Source organism: Ursus arctos, unplaced genomic scaffold (assembly GCF_023065955.2).
Source record: "Ursus arctos isolate Adak ecotype North America unplaced genomic scaffold, UrsArc2.0 scaffold_199, whole genome shotgun sequence".
NCBI lineage: Eukaryota > Metazoa > Chordata > Mammalia > Carnivora > Ursidae > Ursus > Ursus arctos.
The window spans coordinates 19,546-42,578 of NW_026622873.1; the positions used below are offsets into that span (position 1 = coordinate 19,546).

Below are 23,033 nucleotides of genomic sequence, written 5' to 3' on the forward strand. Positions count from 1 at the left end.
GGTCTTTCATCCGTTTGGAGTTTATTTTTGTGTATGGTGTGAGAGATTGGTCAAGTTTCATTCTTTTGCATGTAGCTGTTCAATTTTCCCAGCACCATTTATTGAAGAGACTGTCTTTTTTCCAATGGATGTTTTTTTATTATTCCATAAAGTGGGAGACCATTTGGGAGTTGCAAAGCAGAGAGTGAGATCCAAACTATTATCATTATTTGTATGTCCCAGAAGACATTTTAGAGTGTCTTTCTACCACTGTGACACAAACAGTATTCTGGATGCTTATGATTCTACATAGACTACCATTTATTTCATAGTGGAGTCATGACAGAACATATCATGCAATGGGACAATCGAATAAGTTAGAATGCATTGTAACAAGGTCTGTAAGAAACTGTCTCCTTCAAGGTTTCCCTTATGTGCTGTTCTAATCTACACCCACTGAACTGCTACTGAAGCAATGGCATGCTCCCCCCACCCCAAAAGAGCAAAAATCTATGTAGATTTTTCATAATTATTATTACAATTATCAGCATACAATGAGCCACACATTATAGTGCTTAATATATTCAAGGTACTGTACTAACCAGCTTTATATGAGATCTCATTTACCCTCACCAATATCCCAGAGACACGTGTTTCCATTTTACACATGTAGAAACTGAAGTTCTTCACAGAGAAATTGACCCAGATTATGTAGCTAAACATAGTAGTAATCTTTTTTTTTCTTTAAGATTTTAAAGTAATCTCTACACCCAACATGGGGCTCAAACTCATAACCCTGAGACCAACAGTCACATGCTCCACTGCCTGAACAAGCCAGGAGCCCCTGTACCATCTTTATTTAAAAACAGATAAGCCTGGACCCCTGGGTGGCTCAGTCAGTTGAACGTCTGCCTTTGGCTTGGGTCATCGTCCTGGGATCGAGTCCTGTATCAGGCTCCTTAGTCGGCAAGGAACCTGCTTCTCCCTCTGCCTGCCGCTCCCCCTGCTTCTGCTCTCTCTGACAGATAAATAAAATCTTTAAAAATAAATAAATAAAATAAAAACAGACAAGGCCAACTTCAGAAACTACATACTTAACTACTACATTATGCTAGTCATATAGGTCTTAATTCCAAATGCTCAGCTTGAATTACACTCTTATTTTTGTAAAGAAAGGTAATAACAGGAAATGGTGTCTGTGACTATCTGTTCCAGTCTCATAATTTTAAGAAAAGCAAACATACAGGTCAAAGATACTAACCTTCCTTGGGCCATACTTAAGGAAATACCGAGCCAATTCAAGGGTTGTTCTAGCATCTTCTGTGGCATCATGACCAAGCCTATCTGGACACTGTATATCCTTCCTGGAAAGCCAAGATAAAACTGACACACTCGACAGCATTTTCAATGATAGGTTCTTTCAACCACCTCTAATATTCTGGTTCCATGTAAAATTTCAGCAATCTGATAATCAGATTTTATCACAATAATCAAAATTCCTTTATTCCTAAGTGCCAGGAGAGTACCCGGAGTGAGAGGCACTGACGATGTACAATGATCAGGAATGGCTTTGTCTACAGCAAGAGTATCATCTGGACAAAAGGCTACCCAGTAAAGGCTCTGGCCACTCCCCAGCCAACCCCTTGCCTCATTCTTTTAGATGTAACCACTATTTAAAGTTACCTTCCAGAAATCTTATATTTCCATGCAAGTGTCTATATGTACTTAAATTTTTTCTTGGTCGTTTTCAAAAACCTTAAAATAGTACATATGTTTGTGTCTATAAATTTATCTAAATCTAATCTATATCATACTGATATCTAGGCATATACAGATCTTGTTCTAAATCTCCATTTTATTCTTAGTACTTTAAGAGGTTTCCTTATTAGCACTTACAGATCCATCACATTCTTTTAAGAATAACAAAGTATTCAATAATACAGATAAATGTAATTTATTTAACCACTCCTATAGAATATTGGCAGTTTTTGGCTGTTTTAAACCATACTATAATGAACATCTTTGTACACATGTGTTTGTACATAATAGGATACATTCAATATAGAAACATTATGTTTTCAAATTTTGGTTAACTTTTCTGGCAGTTCTATCCAGTTCTATCCACCAACCTTCAGATATAAATGTATACCCCTTTCTGGATTCCCATAATTTCTTCATCTCTGAGTCATACTTCTCTGGAATTAGGATCCCAGGATTCATAAGAAATGAAAGGAATCATGTTTACAGACTAAGAGGAAGAACAGAGACCCTGAATTCTGCAATATGCATTAAATAAGAAATTATATGCTAACTTACATGCAACTTGTCAGGACAATATTATAATATGCAAATAACCTACCCCAAAATAGCTTTGGCTAAGAACTTTAGCTTAAATCTTCTGCCCTGCTCTCTGACATAAAGCAATGATGTATCAATAACATATGGATGTATCATCTGAGGAGGAAAGAGAATAGAATGAGTAGCATCCTGTGCTAAAGGAAAAAAACAAATGGGCTGGGGAATAGAAGAACCCAAGACTTTAGATTTGAAATAAATGGAAAAGGCATATATGCTGGAAAAACTAAGTCAGATACTCACTTTCAGTGCTCTGAGATCCAAGTCTAAGGAATGGCCCACTAACACAGCATCAGGAGGAAGCAGTGCTTTTAAATGTCTCTGTACATCTTTGAGTTTGGTTGTCACTGGGTTAAGAATCTTCTTTGTGATTCCTGAAAAGCTTTCAATAAAAAAAGAGAAATGGACAGGTCAGGATATTAATAGGTTTTCCTCCTTGAAAAGTCATTTCAAAAAGAATATTTTAAAAAATTAATATATGCTCAGTGTAAAAAGGTTGAAAAAAAAAAAAAAAAGGTTGAAAATACAGATAAGCAAAGAGGGAATTTAAAATAACCCCAAATCCCATGAATCAGAGATGATCACTTTTTACATTTTAGTAAATATCCTTTCATATTTTTTGATACATATATTCATGTGTGTGTATATACACACACACATATATACATACACATACATATATATATACATATATATATATATATATATATATATATATATATATATGTATATATATACACACATATTTAAAGATTTATTTGAGAGAGAGAGAAGCAGAGAGAAAGAGAGAAAATCCTCAAGCAGACTCCCCGGTGAGCACGAAGCGTGATGCAAGGCTCGATCCCAGGACCCTGAGATCATGACCTAAGTCGAAATCAAGAGTTGGATGCTTAACCGAATGAGCCACTCAGGTGCCCCCATGTATATATTTTATTTTTATAAAAATGCAATCATAATGCATATTACTTTATAACACGATTTTATCATTTGCCATATATCAAGTTTTCACATCGATAAATTTCAACACATCCTTTTAAATGGTTAGAGTATTCCATTATATAGATTTCACATATTTTAACCAATCCCCTACTTTCAGATGTTTATATTCCCATATTTTTTAAATACTGTGACAAACACGCTATACATACATCTTTGCCACAAATGATTGTTCCCTAAGAATACTGTCTAATTATGTCTGCTAATAAGACAATCTTTATCACTATCATGGCCTCTCTGTGCCTAAGGTAAGCATGAATCCATAGATGCAACTTCAAGAGTAATGTTTTACTAGCTTTTCTTTGCCTAATCACTATAATATGTACATTCTGAAATTACAAGATAATCTTTAAAAAGACAGACTAAAATTTTTGAGCTTCCAATTTCTGTTATGGAAAAACTTTGTTTTGTTTTGATTTTTTGAGGTCAAGGCAGCTTAAGCTCTAAATTTGACTGCCAAATAGTGATTCGCAGATTTTTCCAATGAGGTCTTATCAGAGAGCAAAACTCCACCTGTTTGGAAGTTGCTACATAATGATTACAGCTGGGAGAAGATCTGCTTACTTAAGGTCACAGGAAGACTAGAGAGCAAGAAGGTTTAAGAGCTTTATACACTGACGTTGTGCAATTTCAGTTTTAAAATTTACAGTTGTGCTACCCCAGCCTTGTCTTTGGTAACACAGAAGTAGATTATACCTAAACAAACAGAAACTACAAACTATTCCTGTTATCACATTCCACTCTAGTCTGCCAGGGCTAGGGAGGGCAGAAGGCAAGGTGAAAAATACCTGGTAAGGTAGTCCAGAATCTTGTTGTCAGGTTTAACGAGTTCATCCATAACACAGCAGCCTCCTTCAGCAACCAGTGAGATGCGTGTTAGCTCTCTCCCTTTGGATGTGAGGCACTGAAAGACCAGGCCATAGTCAGACTGCTGAACTGCGGAAGCTCTTGCTTCCTCTCATTATTCACACTATCTCAACCGCCATCAGCTGTAATCTACTGGAGTCCCAGTGACAATGGCAGAGACTTTGCTAACTAGAGAGCCCAGTTTGAATGAAATTAAAGCTAGGCAGACTGCTGAACATTTCATCTAATTGCTCTGAAAAGGATGTGCTCAAGGAAGATGGGTGGAAATAACATCATTCATCATTTTACCATTTATTGTGTATGACATCCCAGTATTAGCTGAGTACCACTAGAAAGTAATTTTTTAATAGTGCACTCCATTATCATCTAATGCAATACTAAGCATTCTACATACAACACCTGATAATAACATGATGAGGTACCTCTATTATTATCCCCACTTCACAGAGGGAGAAGTTGAGAATGAGAGGTTACGGAATTTGTCCAATGTGACAATGCCATTAATAGGCAAGGCCAGGGGATACACAACCTGATGCGAGACTCAAAAACTTTAGTTCTTAGCTACTCATTAAGAAATGAGAGACTGGTACCTGAGTACTGACAGGGGATGCCCTGTCTTCGAAAGGAGACTTACTAATTAGACAAAGTAAAACACAAAGGGAGCTTGAGGGAAATTCTACTTCTAATCTTAAATGTGTGAAACTAAGCCAAACCAATGGTAATTGAGTCAAAGTCTTTAGGGAAACAGTAACAAAACACTTGTTCAAAGGACAGAAGGAGTAAAGTTAGGGTAATTGCCAGAGATTTGGTTAAACATAACAACTAGTTAGAAAACTTATGTGATATCTTTTCTTCATCCTGGAGCATATATCCAAGTTTTCTAAAATGTGAGTAAAAGGGTCTACTTTCAGTTATTTAAACTGAAATACTGGAACTAAATGCACTGGTTCACTGGTGCATTAGACTCAATAAATCATCTTCTACTAGACTCTAGTTTGTAATCCTCCAGTTGAAACATTAAAAGTAGTACTTACTATTTCACAGTCAAGTCCAAAGAGAGGACTGTTGTCTGTTATAGAACCATTACATTTGGTAAGTACAAAGTTTTCACAGTCAGGAAAACCTAGGAGGAAAAGAAAATATCTGCCTTTAAAACTAGAGATGATAAACATCATTCTTAGATTCATTCACCGAGGGAAAACTGAAATACTATATTTGCTAGTCACCTTCTCTGTTAGACACTTGAAATATAAAAATTATATGAGAGACAATGTCAGTCCTCAAGTTTTTCGCTTATGCTCATTTTTATATTATGGGAGAATACTACAGGCTGCCCTTATAGGGGATAATAGGGCCTAGACTTCTTGGCAGTTACCAAGTAACAATTTTTCCTCCATATAAGAAAAGAGATTATAACTAAATTGTAGCTGGGGCGTCTGGGTGGCTCAGTCAGTTAAGCATCCAACCCAATTTTGGCTCAAGTCATGATCTCAGGGTTGTGAGATCGAGCCCTGCATCAGGCTACACGTTCAGTGCTGGATGTAGAGCCTGCTTAAGATTCTCTCTCTCCTCTCCTTCTGTCCCCTCCCGTGTCCACGCACTCTCTCTCTCTCAAAAAAAAACCAAACCAAAACAAAAAACACCTAAATTTTGACTAAATCCCAAGTCACTGGACTAGAGGAGGATGAATAAAGTATGCAAAAACTGCATGTAACATCTTTCTTTCCTAAATAAAGAAAAAATAGGAATGAAATTCCACCACAGTAGAGATCTAAAAGGATTTCACCATAGGCAGAAAGTAACATTCACCACATGCACCCCTGCACCTAACTCTACCCTTAAGACCTCCCTGAGATCTCTGTTCAGAAACATGCCTGCATTTTTCTGGAATCAGAGCCTGAAAATTCCCTACAGGAACCCACTTAAGGTACCGCCTCCGTTGTGTACCCTTAGTCAATAACCAGGCACATTCAGCTCAGAGGTCCCAAAGTGTTTGAACCATTGAAGATTTCCTACCTTCAGACAGAGGCTTAAACAGTAAAAATACCTAGATCTTGTAAGACAAGAAACAAAGTAGAGTTTGAGAAACTTTGACTAGTTTCTATGTCATCGTACCTCAAAATTGCCAACTAATTACAATTAAAAAAATTAAAATATGATCTACACCAAAAAAGAGAGGCATCCCCAAATCTGGGAGACTTTATACTTGCTGCCCTTATCTATATGATTAGTAGCAATAATAACAAAAAATAACTTTTAAAAATCACTATGTGCCACCCACCATGCTAAGCACTTTTGTATACATTAACTCATTTAATCCCCATGGCAATCCATGATATCTGAGCTATTTGTATACATTAACTCATTTAATCCCCATGGCAATCCATGATATCTGAGCTATTAACTCCATTTTACAGATAGCATATGAAAAGATGTTCAACATCATCAGCCATCAGAGAAACAGAAATCAAAATCATGAGCTACTGCTTCACACCACTATAATGGATGTAACAAAAAGACAGAATAAATAGTTGTTAAGAGGGGCGTCTGGGTGGCGCAGTCGTTGAGCGTCTGCCTTCGGCTCAGGGCGTGATTCCGGAGTTCTGGGATCGAGCCCCGCATCAGGCTCCTCTGCTGGGAGCCTGCTTCTTCCTCTCCCACTCCCCCTGCTTGTGTTCCCTCTCTCACTGGCTGTCTCTGTCAAATAAATAAATAAAATCTTTTAAAAAATAAATAAATAAATAAATAAATAAATAAATAGTTGTTAAGAATGTGCACAAACCGAAACCCTTATTATTGCTGGAGGGAATGTAAAGTGGTGCAGCTGCTCTGGAAAAAGTCTGATAGTTCTTTAAAAGACTAAACAATTACCATATGACCCAGCAATTCTACTCCCAGGTATATACTTCCCCAAAATGAAAACACATGTCCACACAAAAACTCGTACCTGAATGTTCATAGCAGTATTATCCATAATAGCCAAAATGTGGAAACAATCTAAAAGTCCATCAACTAATGAATGCACAAAATGTTATATATCCATATATAGAATATCATCTGAATGAAAATAAAGGTGACAGACAGCAGCTACACTTAATGAGCACAGCATAATTACAGAGCTGTCAAATCACTATGCTGTACACCTGAAACTAATGTAACATTGTATGTCAAGTACTATACTTCAATAAAAATAATTGCTTGTTAAATCTTAAAAAAATGAAAGTATAAGGCTTTAATAAGTAGGACAAACTGAAAGAAGAAAGATACGAGTTTTCATATATGGATGGGGCCACATATATTATTTTCAAACTAAATTTTATACACACACACACCACACATATATGTTTTTAATACTTACTTATTTAAGTAACCTCTACACCCAATGTGGGGCTCGAACTCACAACCCTGAGATCATGAGTCTCATGCTTCTGACTGAGCCGGTCAGACACCGCCTAAAACTAAATTATATTTAATCTTATTAAAATTAAATTTAAAATAAAAGGAAATTAAAAAAAAAGAATGAAGTACTGATACATGCTACAACATGGATGAAACTTGAAAACTTTATGTTAAGTGAAAAAAGCCAGCTACAAAAGACCAGCTATGGTTTAATTCCATTTATATGAAATACCTATAATAAGTAAATCCACAGACAGAAACTAGTGATTGCCTAGGGGGTATGGATGTTGTGTGAAAAATAACAGTACAGGGTTTCTTTTGTGGTGATGAAAGTATCCTAAAATTGATTATGGTGATGGTTGCAAAATTCTATAAATACGCTAAGAACTATTGAATTGTATTATGTTAAATGGGTGAATTATATGGTATGTAAATTATGTATCTCAATAGAGTGGGGTTTTTTTATTTTATATATATATTTTTTTACTCTTTTTCCAGCATCCCCTTTATTTTTTTTTTATTTTATTTTTTTTAATAATGATTTTTTATTATATTATGTTAGTCACCATACAGTACATCCCCGGTTTTCGATGTAAGGCTCGATGATTCATTAGTTGTGTATAACACCCAGTGCACCATGCAATATGTGCCCTCCTTACTACCCATCACCGGTCTATCCCATTCCCCCACCCCCCTCCCCTCTGTAGCCCTCAGTTAGTTTCTCATAGTCCATAGTCTCTCATGTTTCATTCCCCCTTCTGATTACCCCCCCTTTCTTTATCCCTTTCTTCCCCTACTGATCATTCTAGTTCTTATGTTCCATAGATGAGAGAAATCATATGATAGTTGTCTTTCTCTGCTTGACTTATTTCACTAAGCATTATCTCCTCCAGTGCCGTCCATGTTGTAGCAAATGTTGAGAACTCGTTCTTTCTGATTGCTGAGTAATATTCCATTGTATATATGGACCACAACTTCTTAATCCAGTCATCTGTTGCAGGGCATCTCGGCTCCTTCCACGATTTAGCTATTGTGGACATTGCTGCTATGAACATTGGGGTGCATATGGCCCTTCTCTTCACTACGTCTGTATCTTTGGGGTAAACACCCAGTAGTGTAATGGCTGGATCATAGGGTAGCTCAATTTTTAACTTTTTAAGGGACCTCCACACTGTTTTCGGGAGTGGCTGTACCAACTTGCATTCCCACCAACAATGTAGGAGGGATCCCCTTTCTCCACATCCTCTCCAACAATTGTTGTTTCTTGCCTTGTCTATTTTTGCCATTCTAACTGGCGTAAGGTGGTATCTCAGTGTGGTTTTGATTTGAATTTCCTTGATGGCTAATGATTTTGAACATTTTTTCATGTGTCTGTTAGCCATTTGTATGTCTTCATTGGAAAAGTGTCTGTTCATATCTTCTGCCCATTTTTTGATTTATTTGTTTCTCGTGTATTGAGTTTGAGAAGTTCTTTGTAGATCTTGGATACCAGTCCTTTATCTGTAGTGTCATTTGCAAATATCTTCTCCCATTCCGTGGGCTGCCTCTTAGTTTTTCTGACTGTTTCCTTGGCTGTGCAGAAACTTTTAATCTTGATGAAGTCCCATAAATTCATTTTATCTTTTGTTTCTCTTGCCTTTGGGGATGTATCATGAAAAAGGTTGCTTTGGCCGATGTCGTAGAGGTTGCTGCCTATGTTCTCTAGAATTTTGATGGATTCCTGTCTCACATCGAGGTCTTTCATCCATTTGGAGGTTATTTTTGTGTATGGTGTGAGATAGTGGTCAAGTTTCATTCTTTTGCATGAAGCTGTCCAATTTTCCCAGCACCATTTATTGAAGAGACTGTCTTTTTCCCACCGGATGTTTTTTCCTGCTTTATCAAATATTAGTTGCCCAAAGAGCTGAGGGTCCATTTCTGGGTTCTCTATTCTGTTCCATTGGTCTATGTGTCTGTTTTTGTGCCAGTACCATGCTGTCTTTGTGATTACAGCTTTGTAGTACAGCTCGAAATCCGGCATTGTGATGCCCCCAGCTTTGTTTTTCAACAGTTCCTTGGAGATTCAGGGTCTTTTCTGGTTCCATACAAATTTAAGGACTATTTGTTCCAGTTCTTTGAAAAATGTCCTTGGTATTTTGATCGGGATAGCATTGAAAGTGTAGATTGCTCTGGGTAGCATGGACATTTTAACTATGTTAATTCTTCCGATCCATGAGCATGGAATATCTTTCCATCTTTTTATGTCTTCCTCAATGTCTTTTAAGAGTGATTTATAGTTTCTAGAATAAAGGTCCTTTACGTCTCTGGTTAAGTTAATTCCAAGGTAACGTATGGGTTTTGGTGCTATTGTAAATGGGATGGATTCCCTAATTTCTCTTTCTTCGTTCTCGTTATTCGTGTACAGAAATGCAACTGATTTCTGAGCATTGATTTTGTATCCCGCCACGTTACTGAATTGCTCTATAACTTCTAATAGTTTGGGAGTGGCTTCTTTTGGGTTTTCCATATAGAGTATCATGTCATCTGCGAAGAGAGACATTTTGACTTCTTCTTTGCTGATTTGAATACCTTTCATCCCTTTTTTGTGTCTGATTGCTGTTGCAAGGACTTCTAGTACTATGTTGAATAATAGTGGCGAGAGTGGGCATCCTTGTCGTGTTCCTGATCTTAAGGGAAAGGCTTCCAGCTTTTCCCCATTGAGAATAATATTTGCAGTAGGCTTTTCATAGATGGCTTTTATGAGATTGAGAAATGTACCTTCTATTCCTACACTCTGAAGGGTTTTAATCAGGAAAGGATGCTGTATTTTGTCAAATGCTTTTTTGGCATCGATTGAGAGGATCATATGGTTCTTGAGTCTTTTCTTGTTGATATGATGTATCACGCTGATTGATTTGCGAATATTGAACCACGCTTGCATCCCAGGTATGAATCCCACTTGATCGTGGTGGATAATCCTTTTAATGAACTGTTGGATTCTATTAGCAAGTATCTTGTTGAGGATTTTGGCGTCCATATTCATTAGGGAAATCGGTCTGTAATTCTCCTTTTTGAGGGGGTCTTTGCCTGGTTTGGGGATCAAGGTAATATTGGCCTCATAGAATGAGTTTGGTAGCTTTCCTTCTGTTTCTATTTTTTGAAATAGCTTTAGGAGAATAGGTATTATTTCTTCTTTGAATGTTTGGTAGAATTCCCCAGGAAAACCGTCCGGGCCTGGAGTTTTGTTATTTGGAAGGTTGTTTATCACTGACTCAATTTCTTCATAATTAATTGGCCTGTTCAAGAAATCAATTTCTTCCTGTTTCAATCTTGGTAGTTTATAGGTTTCCAGGAAGGATTCCATCTCTTCCAGATTGCTTAGTTTATTGGCATATAGCTGTTGATAAAAATTTCTAATAATCCTTCCAATTTCAATGGTGTTCGTCGTGACCTCTCCTTTTTCATTCATAATTTTAATAATCTGGGTCCTTTCTCTTTTCTTTTGGATAAGTCTTGCCAGTGGTCTGTCAATTTTATTGATTCTCTCCAAGAACCAGCTTCTAGTCCTGTTGATCTGCTCTACTGTACTTCTGGTTTCTGCTTGATTGATTTCAGCTTTAATTTTGGTCAACTGCTTCCTCGTGCGTGGATTAGGCCTGTCCCTCTGTTGCTGTTCCAGCTTCTTGAGGTGAGAATATAAAAACTGCATTTTAGATTTTTCTATTCTTTTGAGTGAGGCTTGGATGGCTATGTATTTCCCCCTTAGGACCGCCTTTGCAGTATCCCATAGGTTTTGGACTGTTGTATTTTCATTCTCATTGGTCTCCATAAATTGTTTAATTTGATTTTTGATTTCCTGGTTTATCGAGTCATTCCTGAGCAGGATGGTTCTTAGTCTCCAAGTGTTTGAGTTTCTTCCAAATTTTTCCTTGTGGTTGAGTTCCAATTTCAGAGCGTTGTGGTCTGAGAATATGCAGGGGATAATTTCAATCTTTTGGTATCGGCTGAGACCTGTTTTGTGTCCCAGGACATGGTCTATTCTTGAAAATGTTCCATGGGCATTAGAATAGAATGAGTATTCTTTGGTTCTGGGGTGTGGTGTTCTATATATATCTAAGAGGTCCAACTCGTCGAGTATGGCATTCAAAGCCTTTGATTCTTTGCTTAGTTTTTGCCAGGGTGTTCTGTCTATTTCTGATAGTGGAGTGTTGAGGTCCCCTACTATTAATGTATTTTTATCTATATGTCTCTTTATTCTGGTTAAGAGCTGGCTTGTGTATCTTGCTGCTCCCCTGTTGGGGGCATATATATTTATAATTGTCATATCCACTTGTTGAATACTTCCTTTAAGAATAATATAGTGCCCTTCTGCATCTCTAACTATAGTCTGTAGTTTAAAATCCAGTTCATCTGATATGAGAATTGCTACCCCAGCTTTCTTTTGAGGTCCATTTGCGTGAAAGATGGTACTCCATCCCCTTACTCTCAGTCTGAATGCATCTTTGGGTTCGAAATGAGTCTCTTGTAGACAGCAAATGGATGGGTCATTTCTTTTTATCCAATCTGCAACCCTGTGGCGTTTGAAGCCAGAATTTAAACCATTAATGTTAAGACTGAGTACTGAGAAATATGCTTTTAATTCTGCCATGTTGTCAGTAAAGTCTTTGTTTGTATTGGCTGTGACTTTCTGTTTTGTATCACTCTTGGGGCCTTTTTACTTTTATAGAACCCCCGTAATACCTCCTGTAGGGCTGGTTTCGTGGTTACAAAATTGGCTAGTGACTGTCGATTCTGAAATGTCTTTATTTCTCCATCAATTCTGAATGACAGCCTTGCTGGATAAAGGATCCTTGGCTGCATGTTTTTCTCTGAAAGAGCTTTAAAAATGCTCCCCCAACCCTTTCTCTCATTCCAGGTCTGTGTAGACAGGTCTGACGTAATTCTGATGCCTTTGCCTTGGTACGTGAGAAATTTCTTTGCCCTGGCCGCTTTCAATACTGTATCCTTGGATCTCATATTTGTGAATTGCACTATGACGTGACGTGGTGTAGGTCTGTCATGGTTGAGCTTGGGAGGGGTCCTTTCTGCCTCTTGGACACGAATTTTTGTTTCCCTTGCTAGATTAGGGAAGTTTTCAGCTACAATTTGTTCAAATATCTCTTCTAGACCTCTGTTTTTCTCCACCCCCTCGGGTATGCCGACGATTCTAACATTGGATCGTTTCGTTGAGTCAGTAATCTCCCGTAGTCAACATTCGTGGGCGTGGATTTTTTTAAGACCATCTTCTATTTTTATTTTTTCCTCTATTAACCCATCCTCCAATTCACTAACCCTTTCCTCTGCTTCCATGACCCTGGCCGTCAGAGCCTCTAGTTTTGCCTGCATTTGGCTCATAGAATTTTTAATTTCTGTCAAATTCGCTCTCATTTCCGCCCTTAGGGATTCTATATTCTCAGTAACATTTTCCTGAATACTTTTTTCAAGTCTACTCATTATCTTGACCATTGTTACTCTGAATTCCATTTCTGATAATTTGGTTACATCCATATCCGTTACTTCTGTGGCAGAGGCCACTGACTCACTGTCTTTTCTTTGCTGGGGGGGGGGGGGCTTCTCCTTCTTGTCATTCTAATGAGGGGAGGTTGCGGGGTTGTCCAGAGCCCAAAATTATTGACTGGGTCCCAGGCCGTGCCCCTTGTTTTATAGGGATCTTAGAGATGTGGGCTTCTTCTTTAAAGATTTTATTTATTTACTTATCTGAGAGAGGGAGACAGACAGCAAGAACGGAACAGAAGCAGGGGAGTGAGAGAGGAAGAAGCAGGCTCCCAGCGGAGGAGCCTGATGAGGGACTCCTTTCCGGAACGCTGGGATCACGCCCTAAGCCGGAGACAGGCGCTCAATGACTGCGCCACCCAGGCGCCTTGGGTTGTGGGCTTCTTGATTTTTCAGCCTGCCTTCTGGGGGAGGGGCCTGCCGCGCGGATACTCAGGCAACCCTGTTTGGTTAGAGTCTCCGTGTCCCCTGCGAGGGAGGATGGGGATGGGCACTCTCTGAGCCGGTATTTCCAGGCTTTTGTTCTCTGGCGGCTTTCCCTGGCGGCCGCCTATGCCTCTTCTGAGGGTCAGAGCAGCAGAGGCTGCATTGTCACAGGACAGAGGGATTGCGGCCCGTTCTCCACTGATGTTCTGGCCACTTTAACTCTATTACTGTTGGTGCTGCTCAACCCTGCAGCGTCCCGGGATGTGCGCACCAACTCGGCGTCCCTGCCCTCACTTCCAGGGCCGGCGTGTCTCTGTCCTTTGTGTTTCTAATGCCGCCAGCCACCGGCTGCCCCGCACGCTCCCGGGTCTCCCGGTCTCAGTCTATGCCCGGTGAGCACACCCCGATTCCGGAGTTTCCGGAGAAGCCTGGTGGCGCGCGCACCCGGTTCAGGGTCTCAGTCTGCTGTTTCGCGGGTGCCGACCGCGAGTCCGCCTGCTCCCCCGTGCAGGTGGCCCGCCACCGCCCCACGCGCGCTCCAGGAGCTCTTGGTCTCAGTCTGGATCCCGTGAGCACACCGGGATTCCGGTGTTCCGGGACATGCCTGGTGGCTCGCGTTCACGGCTCACCGCTCTCAGTCCGCTCTCTCGCGGGTGCCCTCTGTGAGTCCGCCCGCTCCCCAGTGCAGGTGGCTGCCGCTTCCCGGAGCCCAAACGCGGCGGCTCCCTCCCCCTTCCGTTTATCTTCCGATATCTGTGCACGGTTTACAGCTCCCCTCTTCGTACCTCAATACTCAGCGCTGGAGATGTTCATTTGTAGAGATCCAGATGCATCATCTTGCGTCTCAGGCTGATTCCGTGGTTATTTAGGCTGGTCTGGTACCTATCCAGCTCGACTCGGGACCGGCTGAAAAAGAGGTCCCCTACTCCTCTGCCATCTTAACTCTCTCCAGCATCCCCTTTAGCATAAATCTAGAGTGGTTTTTTTTTTAAAGAAATTTAACATTATTGCTATGATTAAGAGGTAATAAAGAAAATAAGCTGAAATTACAGCATTTCTATTAAATTCTTGTTACATAACTGACCAAGGCTCTGAGCCTAGACTTGATCTATTCATTGAAGAAAAAGAAGATGGGGTATGGCAGGGTAAGAGGAAGACTGGAAGTACTAGAGAAGTGTTAAAGACATACTGACTTCCTTCTAATAGAGTAAGGAGGAAAGAAAGAAAACTGAAAAAGGAATAACTTTCTCACAGAATATTTCAATGATATTTAAGGTCATGTTTATGCACTACCTGAAATCATCACTTTACCAATCACGGTACACATCTACTCTTACAGTGTTTCCTTATTAATAGAAGATGGACTAAGTCATTTGGAAAGCAGCCAAAAAAATGAACTTTCAACAGTAATAGTTTTGAAAAAACTGTTAAATATTCTTACATTGTTACCAACCTCAGATTAAATATAAACCAACCTTGTAATGGAAAGTGAAATGTTTTCATTTCCTCCCTTGTGAGAAGGCATCTGGTTAAGCCCACTTTCTTAGAGCCATACTTTTGAATGATAGGGTCATTCTGCAGGTTAATGCTGACTTTTGAACTGGCAGAAGGTAAAGACCCTGAAACAAAAAGAACAATTAAACGTATGTCAGAATGTGTGTTTAAGAAAGGACACCTGGGGGGTGCCTGGGTGGCACAGCGGTTAAGCGTCTGCCTTCGGCTCAGGGCGTGATCCCGGCGTTATGGGATCGAGCCCCACATCAGGCTCCTCCACTAGGAGCCTGCTTCTTCCTCTCCCACTCCCCCTGCTTGTGTTCCCTCTCTCGCTGGCTGTCTCTATCTCTGTCAAATAAATAAATAAAATCTTAAAAAAAAAAAAAAAAAGAAAGGACACCTGGGTGGCTCAGTCGGTTAAGTATCTGACTTGATTTTGGCTCAATTCGTTATCTCAGAGTCATGGGATCTAGCCCCACATTGGGTTCTGCACTCAGCACAGAGCCTGCTTATCCCTCTCCCTCTGCTCCTCCACACTCCCCTTGCCCACCACCAAGTTGTGCTCTCTGTCTCTACCTCTTAAAATAAAATCTTAAAAAAAAAAAAAAAAGAAAATATTTGTGTTTAACCTAAACCTCAAAGGACATGTTTCTAAACCTTGTGTCAGGTAAACACAGTGAAGATCAAAAGATGTATAAGCCCCAGCCCCAACTTTAAGAAGCCTGTATTGTAATATAATTAGAGGAACACAAAGAGAATTTAAGTCTCAAATGGGTTATAATAATAAAAGCTATAAAAGAAAGGAAGAAGAATACACTGGCTGGGGTGGTAAGAGATGGTTCAACAGAGGAAAAGATTAGCTGAGTCTAAAAAGCAGAAATTAGAAAGTTTGTGTCTTAGACCTGCCCATCACAGTGCCTGCCACTCCTAACAGCCCATTCTAGCTCAGTCTATTCCACCCCTAGCCACTTGCTCAACCATCAGCCTATTCTTTAAGCAGGAGTGGTCACCAATTGGTTTGAGAGTGGGAAGTGGCTTAAGAGAGACACATCTACAGGTGCCTGGGTGGTTGTCGGTTGAGCATCCGACTCTTATTTTGGCTCAGGTCATGATCTCAGGGTCCTGGGATCGAGCCCTGTGTTGGGCTCTGTGCTCAGCATGGAGTCTCTTTGTCCCTCTCCCTCTGCTTCTACCCCCGACTCATGCTCTTTCTTTTCTCTAAATAAATAAAATCTTTGAGAAAAAAAAGAGACCCATCTATAAGTAGACAAATAAGTTGATATTCCTAGCCAAGACATGCTCAAAAGGGACAATGGCAATTAGTTAAGCTGATCAGATTGCTTGCTTCCAAAATCAAACTAGGAAATACAGAGGACTGACAAGTTAGAAGAGAACAGAAAGCAGAGAAGATGCCATGAAAGGGTACTTAGACTCCTGATGGCTTTCTAGTCTACATGCATCCTTTAAATAATATCCCTCTCGCTTAAGATGGCCTGAATGAGTATCTGGTCCTTGCAACTAAAGAAGTCAAAATACTGTAAGTAGAAAAGAGGGGATTCCAGGTAAGACAGAAATGTACAAAGCAAACTTGGTATGGTAGTGACTAGACCAACTGAGAAAAAAAAAAAAAAAGGTCTGTGTAGGAGAGCAGTGTAGGAAACAAGGTTGAGGAGTATAAAAATGAATTATAGACCACTACAAATGCTAGACTCAAGAGTTTGGACTTTAGTACATTATTCAATAAATAATGGAGAGCAACAGAAAGTTCCTAAGATGGGAAATGGCATAACCAAACAGTATTTAAGAAAGATCAACCTCAGAGATAATGTGGAAAATGGAGGAGAGAAATGAGAAAAGGTTTTGCAGAAATTCTGGACCAAAAAAGATAACAAAAAAAAAAAAAAAGAAAGAAAGAAAAAAAAAGATTAGAGTCTGAATCAAGATGGTGGAAAGAATGGAGGAAAAGGAATATATTAAACAGTCTGTAAGAAAAACTGATAGAACACAGTGATGGAATAATTCAATTCAGACAACAAATATTTACTAAGTACTTATTATATGCCTGGCATTGTTCTAGCCACTAGAGATTCCTCAATGAACAAAGTCAACAAAATTCTCCATTGGGAGAATGAAATTCTAGTTGGGAAGATGAACAATAAACAAATATATGCCAGGTAAGGATAAGGACCGTGGAGAAAATCAAAGGAGGGAAAAGAGGAGAGGGTGTACTGGGGAAAGAGAAGGGTTACTGTCATCTATTTTACAATCAGGGAAGATCTCTCTGATGAAGTGACATATGAATAGTTACTCATAGGAGCAAAGGGAAGGAGCTATCCAGATTGGGTACAGGGAGCCAAAAGGAAAGTAATTCTAAAATTAAAGATTGTTGTCTTAAAGAAAAATGATACCAACAGAAAAGGCGATTTGAAGATGGGAGCCTGTACATTATTTAAGGATGAGAAAAATGCTTTTAGCTATGTTATGATTGAGGGGACAGGGGAATATCCAAGTGGCACCATCCAGCAGGCAGCTGAAAATGCAAGCCTGGAATCTGGGACATCAGACCTAGAAATAAAGATACAGGAGTTAACCAAAGAAGAGCGATAAGTCAACTTGGAGAGACAGATAAATATTTCTAAAGTTTGCTTTGGGACTCTGATATTTAGGATGGGAAACAAAGGAAATCCTAAGAGGATAGAGAACTAGCCATAATCTTCTGACTCCTCAAAGTCTACAGAATAAAATCCAAGGTTCTTAGCATGACATTTACAGCCTACAGGACAAAGCTTTACCCTACCTCTTGGCCTCGTCTCTCACCACTACCATCCTCCCCCAATTATCCCCAACAATCGATATTCTTTAGCCATATCAAATTTCTTTTTTCTGATGATTTCTTTTGCAAAGCTATGTCTTACATGAGCTCTGAATCTAGTAATGACTACTCTGTTATTTACTTAAAGATGTTTAAAATACAGTGGAGGTCAAATCAAACACAGAGGCAGGTCAGATACAGGTATCTATTAGGAGAGGGGAACAATGGAAAGGAAGGAAGTCAGGTGTCTTTGAGACAGGAAAATAGGAAGCACAGTCCTAGAGGAGATAGGAAGGAATCACTGGCTATTCCTCACCACTTTTTCATGTCTCCTCAGTTTAACTATTCAATTATTTCTGAACACACACAAAAAAGCATCACTGAACAGTACTTAGCTTACTATGTCCAATGAACTCTAGTAAGTTCTTTTCTATTCCATCACTTACCTGCTTCCTCCTACAAAAACAGAAGGTTCAGTACAACTTACTCCTGGACACAACCCAACATTTGAAAAACACTGCCATCGTGGGTATTTCTCTTTTAGATGGCCAGCATCTAAACCTCCTACCTATTCCCCACTGTGAGTATTATTAAGGGTGTCCTTTACATTAGTCAAAGGCAAGATCTTCCTTCCCATCTGTACACTCGTGGGTACGAAGACCTACTGACAGTTTCAAAATTATTCACAGTAATTTGTAAGAGTCCAATGTTGAGTGATACGCAGGGACAGCCTTTGCTATTTCACCTAGCAAGATGGTTTCTGGGGCATGAATATGGGCTCCTGCTATCTATTCTCCCTAGGTACTTACCCATTTTTTCTTTAAAAACATATTGCTTTTCTGTTTAAGGCTGTAGAATTGACCTTAGTTGTTTGAAAGAATAAACTTGACCGATAAACCCACTTATAAACATATCCATGTCTTTTAGAATGAGCAAATCATCAAACTAGAGTCACAGCCATACCTTCCACCATCTTGGATAGATCCCCTGTTGTTTGTTTCTTTTGCAGTCCAATAATATCAGCTAGAAAATTAGATGATGGAGGTGGCAAGCGGAATTTCTGAAAATACATACCAAGTTTTTATAAAAATGTTTGAAAGCAATTAAAATATTGTAAAAGACTTGCACTTTTATTGTCAGCTCAGCTATGAGCTGTCAGCTATGAAAGGTCTGGACCTTAATTGTTTGTATTGCAAAATGAGGACTGTTTCCTTAATGTGTAAAAGTGACTAGGTAATTAAAAAAAAAAAAGTGACTAAGTAAGTGAAGCCACCTTTATCCCACCCCAGATATTTTCTTTGGCTCTGATTACACTTTGGAAACAAAGACAAACATTACAAAAATGTGTAACTCAGAAAAGGAAAGTTCTTTATATTTTTCAAAGCACTTCTGTATCTATTACTTTAGTGGACAGCTTGCCAGGTAGTTAGGCTAGATGACACAGCAAAGCTGAAATGTTGAGAGCTCCAGCCTTAGGCTCACCTGTGCTGAAATTCCAGCTCCACCACTTACTAGCTGTAACTTGGACAAGTTACTCACAGTTTCCTTATGTACAGAAGATATTTATATCTCTCACAGAACTGTGAGAATTAAGGATGATGCATGCATAATGATTGATGTAGGTCCTAGCACATATGTAGCCTTTGATAAATGAAAGCAAAAAAGAAAATGGAGACCCAAGGAAATTAGGACTCACCAACTCAAATCCCTCCGTGGTAAATGGATGAAACAGTCCAATAGACTGGAAGTGGCTATGGGAAGGAAAATGGGGAGCACATGCCTCTTCTAAAGATGACAACTGCTATTCAGCTCCAGATACTGTTCTAAGAATGTCCAATCTTGTGATGTTGTCAAGAGACCAAAAAACACAGACTTACATAAAGTGTATAATTTCTGAAAACATCATAACCCGAATAAAATAGGAAATATCAGCCTGGGAACTACATACAGATTGTAATCTGGTAATAAATATTTTGCCCAAATATCAAAGAAAATCAGAGGCAAACCTAATCTCAACAAGAGATCTCTGAATCTTAATCTTTCTTGCTTTCTACAACCTCTACTGCTTGTTCAGTCAGGGTGCCAAAGAGCATAGTTTGAGACAAGCACTAGTCTCTGGATGAGAGGACTCAACTCAGGCCCTAAAACAAAGTTTTCTTAACTTACGTGTCTAAATGCTTTTCGGAGAAATCCAAACTCCAAATAGAACCTGTAAAAGTGTAGCTGGCTCATTCCCTGCAGTACAAAAACCACCACGTTGTTCAGGTGATTTTGGTGAAAAAGCTGGCACCAGCTGTTGAAAAATCAAACCAATACAGCTAAAAGTGATACCATCAAGTCAGTTATAGACATACAAAAGGGAAGTGTGGGGAGAAAAGCAGTTTACCATTACTCAATGAAAACCTGGCAAAGAATGGCTATTACCGTACAGAATTCAAATAAAGATCTCTTGAGATAATTGTTTATTGCATTCAAATCAAGTAGGATACCAAGGGAAACACAATGTATTCAAATCCACAATCCTATTATGATTTGTTTTAAATTGGAAATAAACCCATTTTACAAAGGCATATCCTCAAGATCCCAAGCTGCTGAGTCCTTCCTAAGCTAGTAATCATGTGACTGGCTTTAAGAAAGCCAGTTTGGGATAAATTGACAGACTACTAGCAATATTTGTTAATGTGGAAGATGGCTTTTGAGGTATCTAGCCAATCTCCCTCAGATACGTCTGAAAAACTGAAAAGTTTTGAAAATTTTTTTGTTGGTCCATATACAAAAGCAATTTTCATTAGACATTTAACAATGGCATTGAAGATATCAGAACAGTAAAATTCTCTTTGTCCCTTAACGTAAAAGGAACAAAAAAGATTAACTGGGATTCTTAACACACGATCATGTTATTTCAGTTGGGTCTCCACTAGGGGTTACAAACCAAAATACCTTTAAGTGGTGTTGGGAAAGGTCATTGAAAAGACATGACTGCCAGCTAACCTGTCAGCTGGACCCTGGCACCTGCAGGCTCCTCACCCCCTTCTCCTCTGTCCTTGGAATGTGGGTTCTGCTTGTCTTTCCTGATCCCAGAGGCTGCTCCAAAGACAAAGCCTTGAGACGGTGATGCGGTGTTGAAAACACCTGCATGGTTCATATGACTGAACCCAGTTAAGGCCTCTATATAAACTTTTTTAAGATTTGGCAGGCATGTGTAGGGATCCATTTGTCTTCCTCCTGCCCGAGACAAGCCTTGTAGGCAAGTTCCCTTTGCTGCCACGTACCAACCTGGAGCAGCCTACCTCTTTCTTCAGTCTCTCCCTGACCTCCAAGTAAGTGGGGCAGGTTTCACTTTATACCCAGGAAGCTCCCAAGAGGGTTGCAAACCATAGAGCAGCCAGAGAGATAATGTAAATAAGGGAAGCAGGCCTTATTTACCAGTAGGTGCTACACTAGAGTGTATCTGCCACATCGATAAGAGGCAGGCTCCTATTCAGCTTTGACAAAATGTTGCCACAGGGACAAGTGCCAGATCTTAGAGTTTTTCAAAGAAATAAAGTATCTGGATTTTAATAAAGGAATTCCTAAATTAAATGTTGGCAACTCCTGTAAAGAAAAAAATTTAGGGGGCACTGGGGTGGCTAGGATGGTTAGGCGTCTGACTCTCGTCTGACTCTTGCTTTCGGCTCAGGTCATGATCTCAGAGTCGTGAGACAGGTCCCACTTGGAGCCTGCTTGGGATTTTCTCTCTCCCTCCCCCTCTGCCCCTCCCCCACCATTAAAAAAAGAGAAAGAAAAAATTTAGGACACTCTCTACGGCAAACAAATAATGTCAATTAAGGAATATATGGCTCTCTAGACACCAATTTGAAAACTCTGGTCTATACCCACTATTTAAGTTCATCTTATACCTGGGTTTAGGAACACTGGATTTGCCCAGAACTGCATACTTCAGCAATTCACATAACTGGTCATGGGTTACTTCACAGTTTTCAGCAAATAAAATGGCAGATAAGCGGGCTTTCTGCAAAGATATAAATAAAGGCATTAAAAATTAAGACTACTGGGGCACCAGGGTGGCTCAGTTGGTTAAGCAGCCAACTCTTGATTTTAACTCAGGTCATGATCTCAGGGCCTTGGGATTGAGCCCCTGAGTAAGGATCCCTACTCAGCAGGGAGTCTGCTCCTCTCCCTCCTCCTCTCTCCCTCTCCCGTGCGCTCTCTCTCTCTCTCTCTCTCCAATAAATAAATCTTAAAAAAAAAAAAAAATAGAACTGGGGGTGCCTGGGTGCTCAGTCAGCTAAGCATCTGCCTTCAGCTCAGGTCATGATCTCTGGGTCTTGGGATCAAGACCCAGGTCAGGCTTCCTGCTCAGCAGGGAGTTTGCTTCTCTCTCTCTTCCTCTGCCCTTCCCACCGCTCATTCTCTCTCTCTCTCAGACAGATAAATAAAATCTAAAAAAAAAAAAATTAGGACCATTGAGAACAGTAATAAAGCAAAACAAATTATATGCAAATATAAGGAGGAATCTAATTAATTGGAAATGATAAAACAACCTGTGATACGACATTATTAATTCAATATTTAATAAACGTTGATACAGAACCTTACTACAGATACTTGGTTACTTGCTAGGGATAATGGAATGAATTAAACATGATTCATGCTCTCAAGTTCTAAGTACTAAGAGAAAGTTCTAAGTACTAAGTACTAAGAGAAAACAAATGCAGAAATAGGTCATTCCAATACAACGTGGGTAAGTGCTATTATAAAGGTGTAGGAACAAAGGGGCTAACTGCCTTGGGGGTTAGAGAGTTTGGGGGATAGCTTCACTGATACTGAAAATACTGGGGCTGTCCTGAGAATAATTTGTCAGTCAGATGGGGGGAAACATCGTGTCTAAACACTTAGTTTTGTTTGGCTGGAACCAAGTTGACATGTTGCAGAGTAGTGGAGATTTGAGAGTAGAGAAAAGAGTGAGTCAGGTCATAGATCAATGTGGTCTAAGCTAAGGAGTCTGACATTATTCTGGGGAAACAGGGAGCTCAGAAAAGTTTCTCCCTCCTAAAAAAGCTCTAATTCTTCATCTCTATATGAGACTGCCCCAAAGGATTAGAGTATACATTCTGTTTGGTAACCAACTCTGCAACCCTCACTCCCCCCACCGCCGCCCAAATCAGTATCT

The 23,033-nt window shown here is 39.6% G+C and overlaps 1 protein-coding gene across 1 annotated transcript in view; it reads right to left on the reverse strand.

The window, feature by feature from the left end:
• Positions 1-22,049, reverse strand: part of LOC125283000 (uncharacterized) — a gene marked incomplete at its 3' end in the record, with an annotated part of 41,184 nt that extends 19,135 nt beyond the window's left edge. Inside the window, exons 1-9 of the mRNA XM_048221262.2 lie at positions 21,760-22,049; positions 20,027-20,153; positions 18,824-18,920; positions 15,030-15,173; positions 5,232-5,320; positions 4,119-4,234; positions 2,578-2,716; positions 2,339-2,433; positions 1,241-1,343 (exon numbers count right to left, since the gene is read on the reverse strand). Coding sequence (XP_048077219.2) covers positions 1,241-1,343; positions 2,339-2,433; positions 2,578-2,716; positions 4,119-4,234; positions 5,232-5,320; positions 15,030-15,173; positions 18,824-18,920; positions 20,027-20,153; positions 21,760-21,896 — 1,047 coding nt within the window. The remainder of the gene's footprint in view (positions 1-1,240; positions 1,344-2,338; positions 2,434-2,577; positions 2,717-4,118; positions 4,235-5,231; positions 5,321-15,029; positions 15,174-18,823; positions 18,921-20,026; positions 20,154-21,759) is intronic.
• Positions 22,050-23,033: the final 984 nt, after the last annotated feature.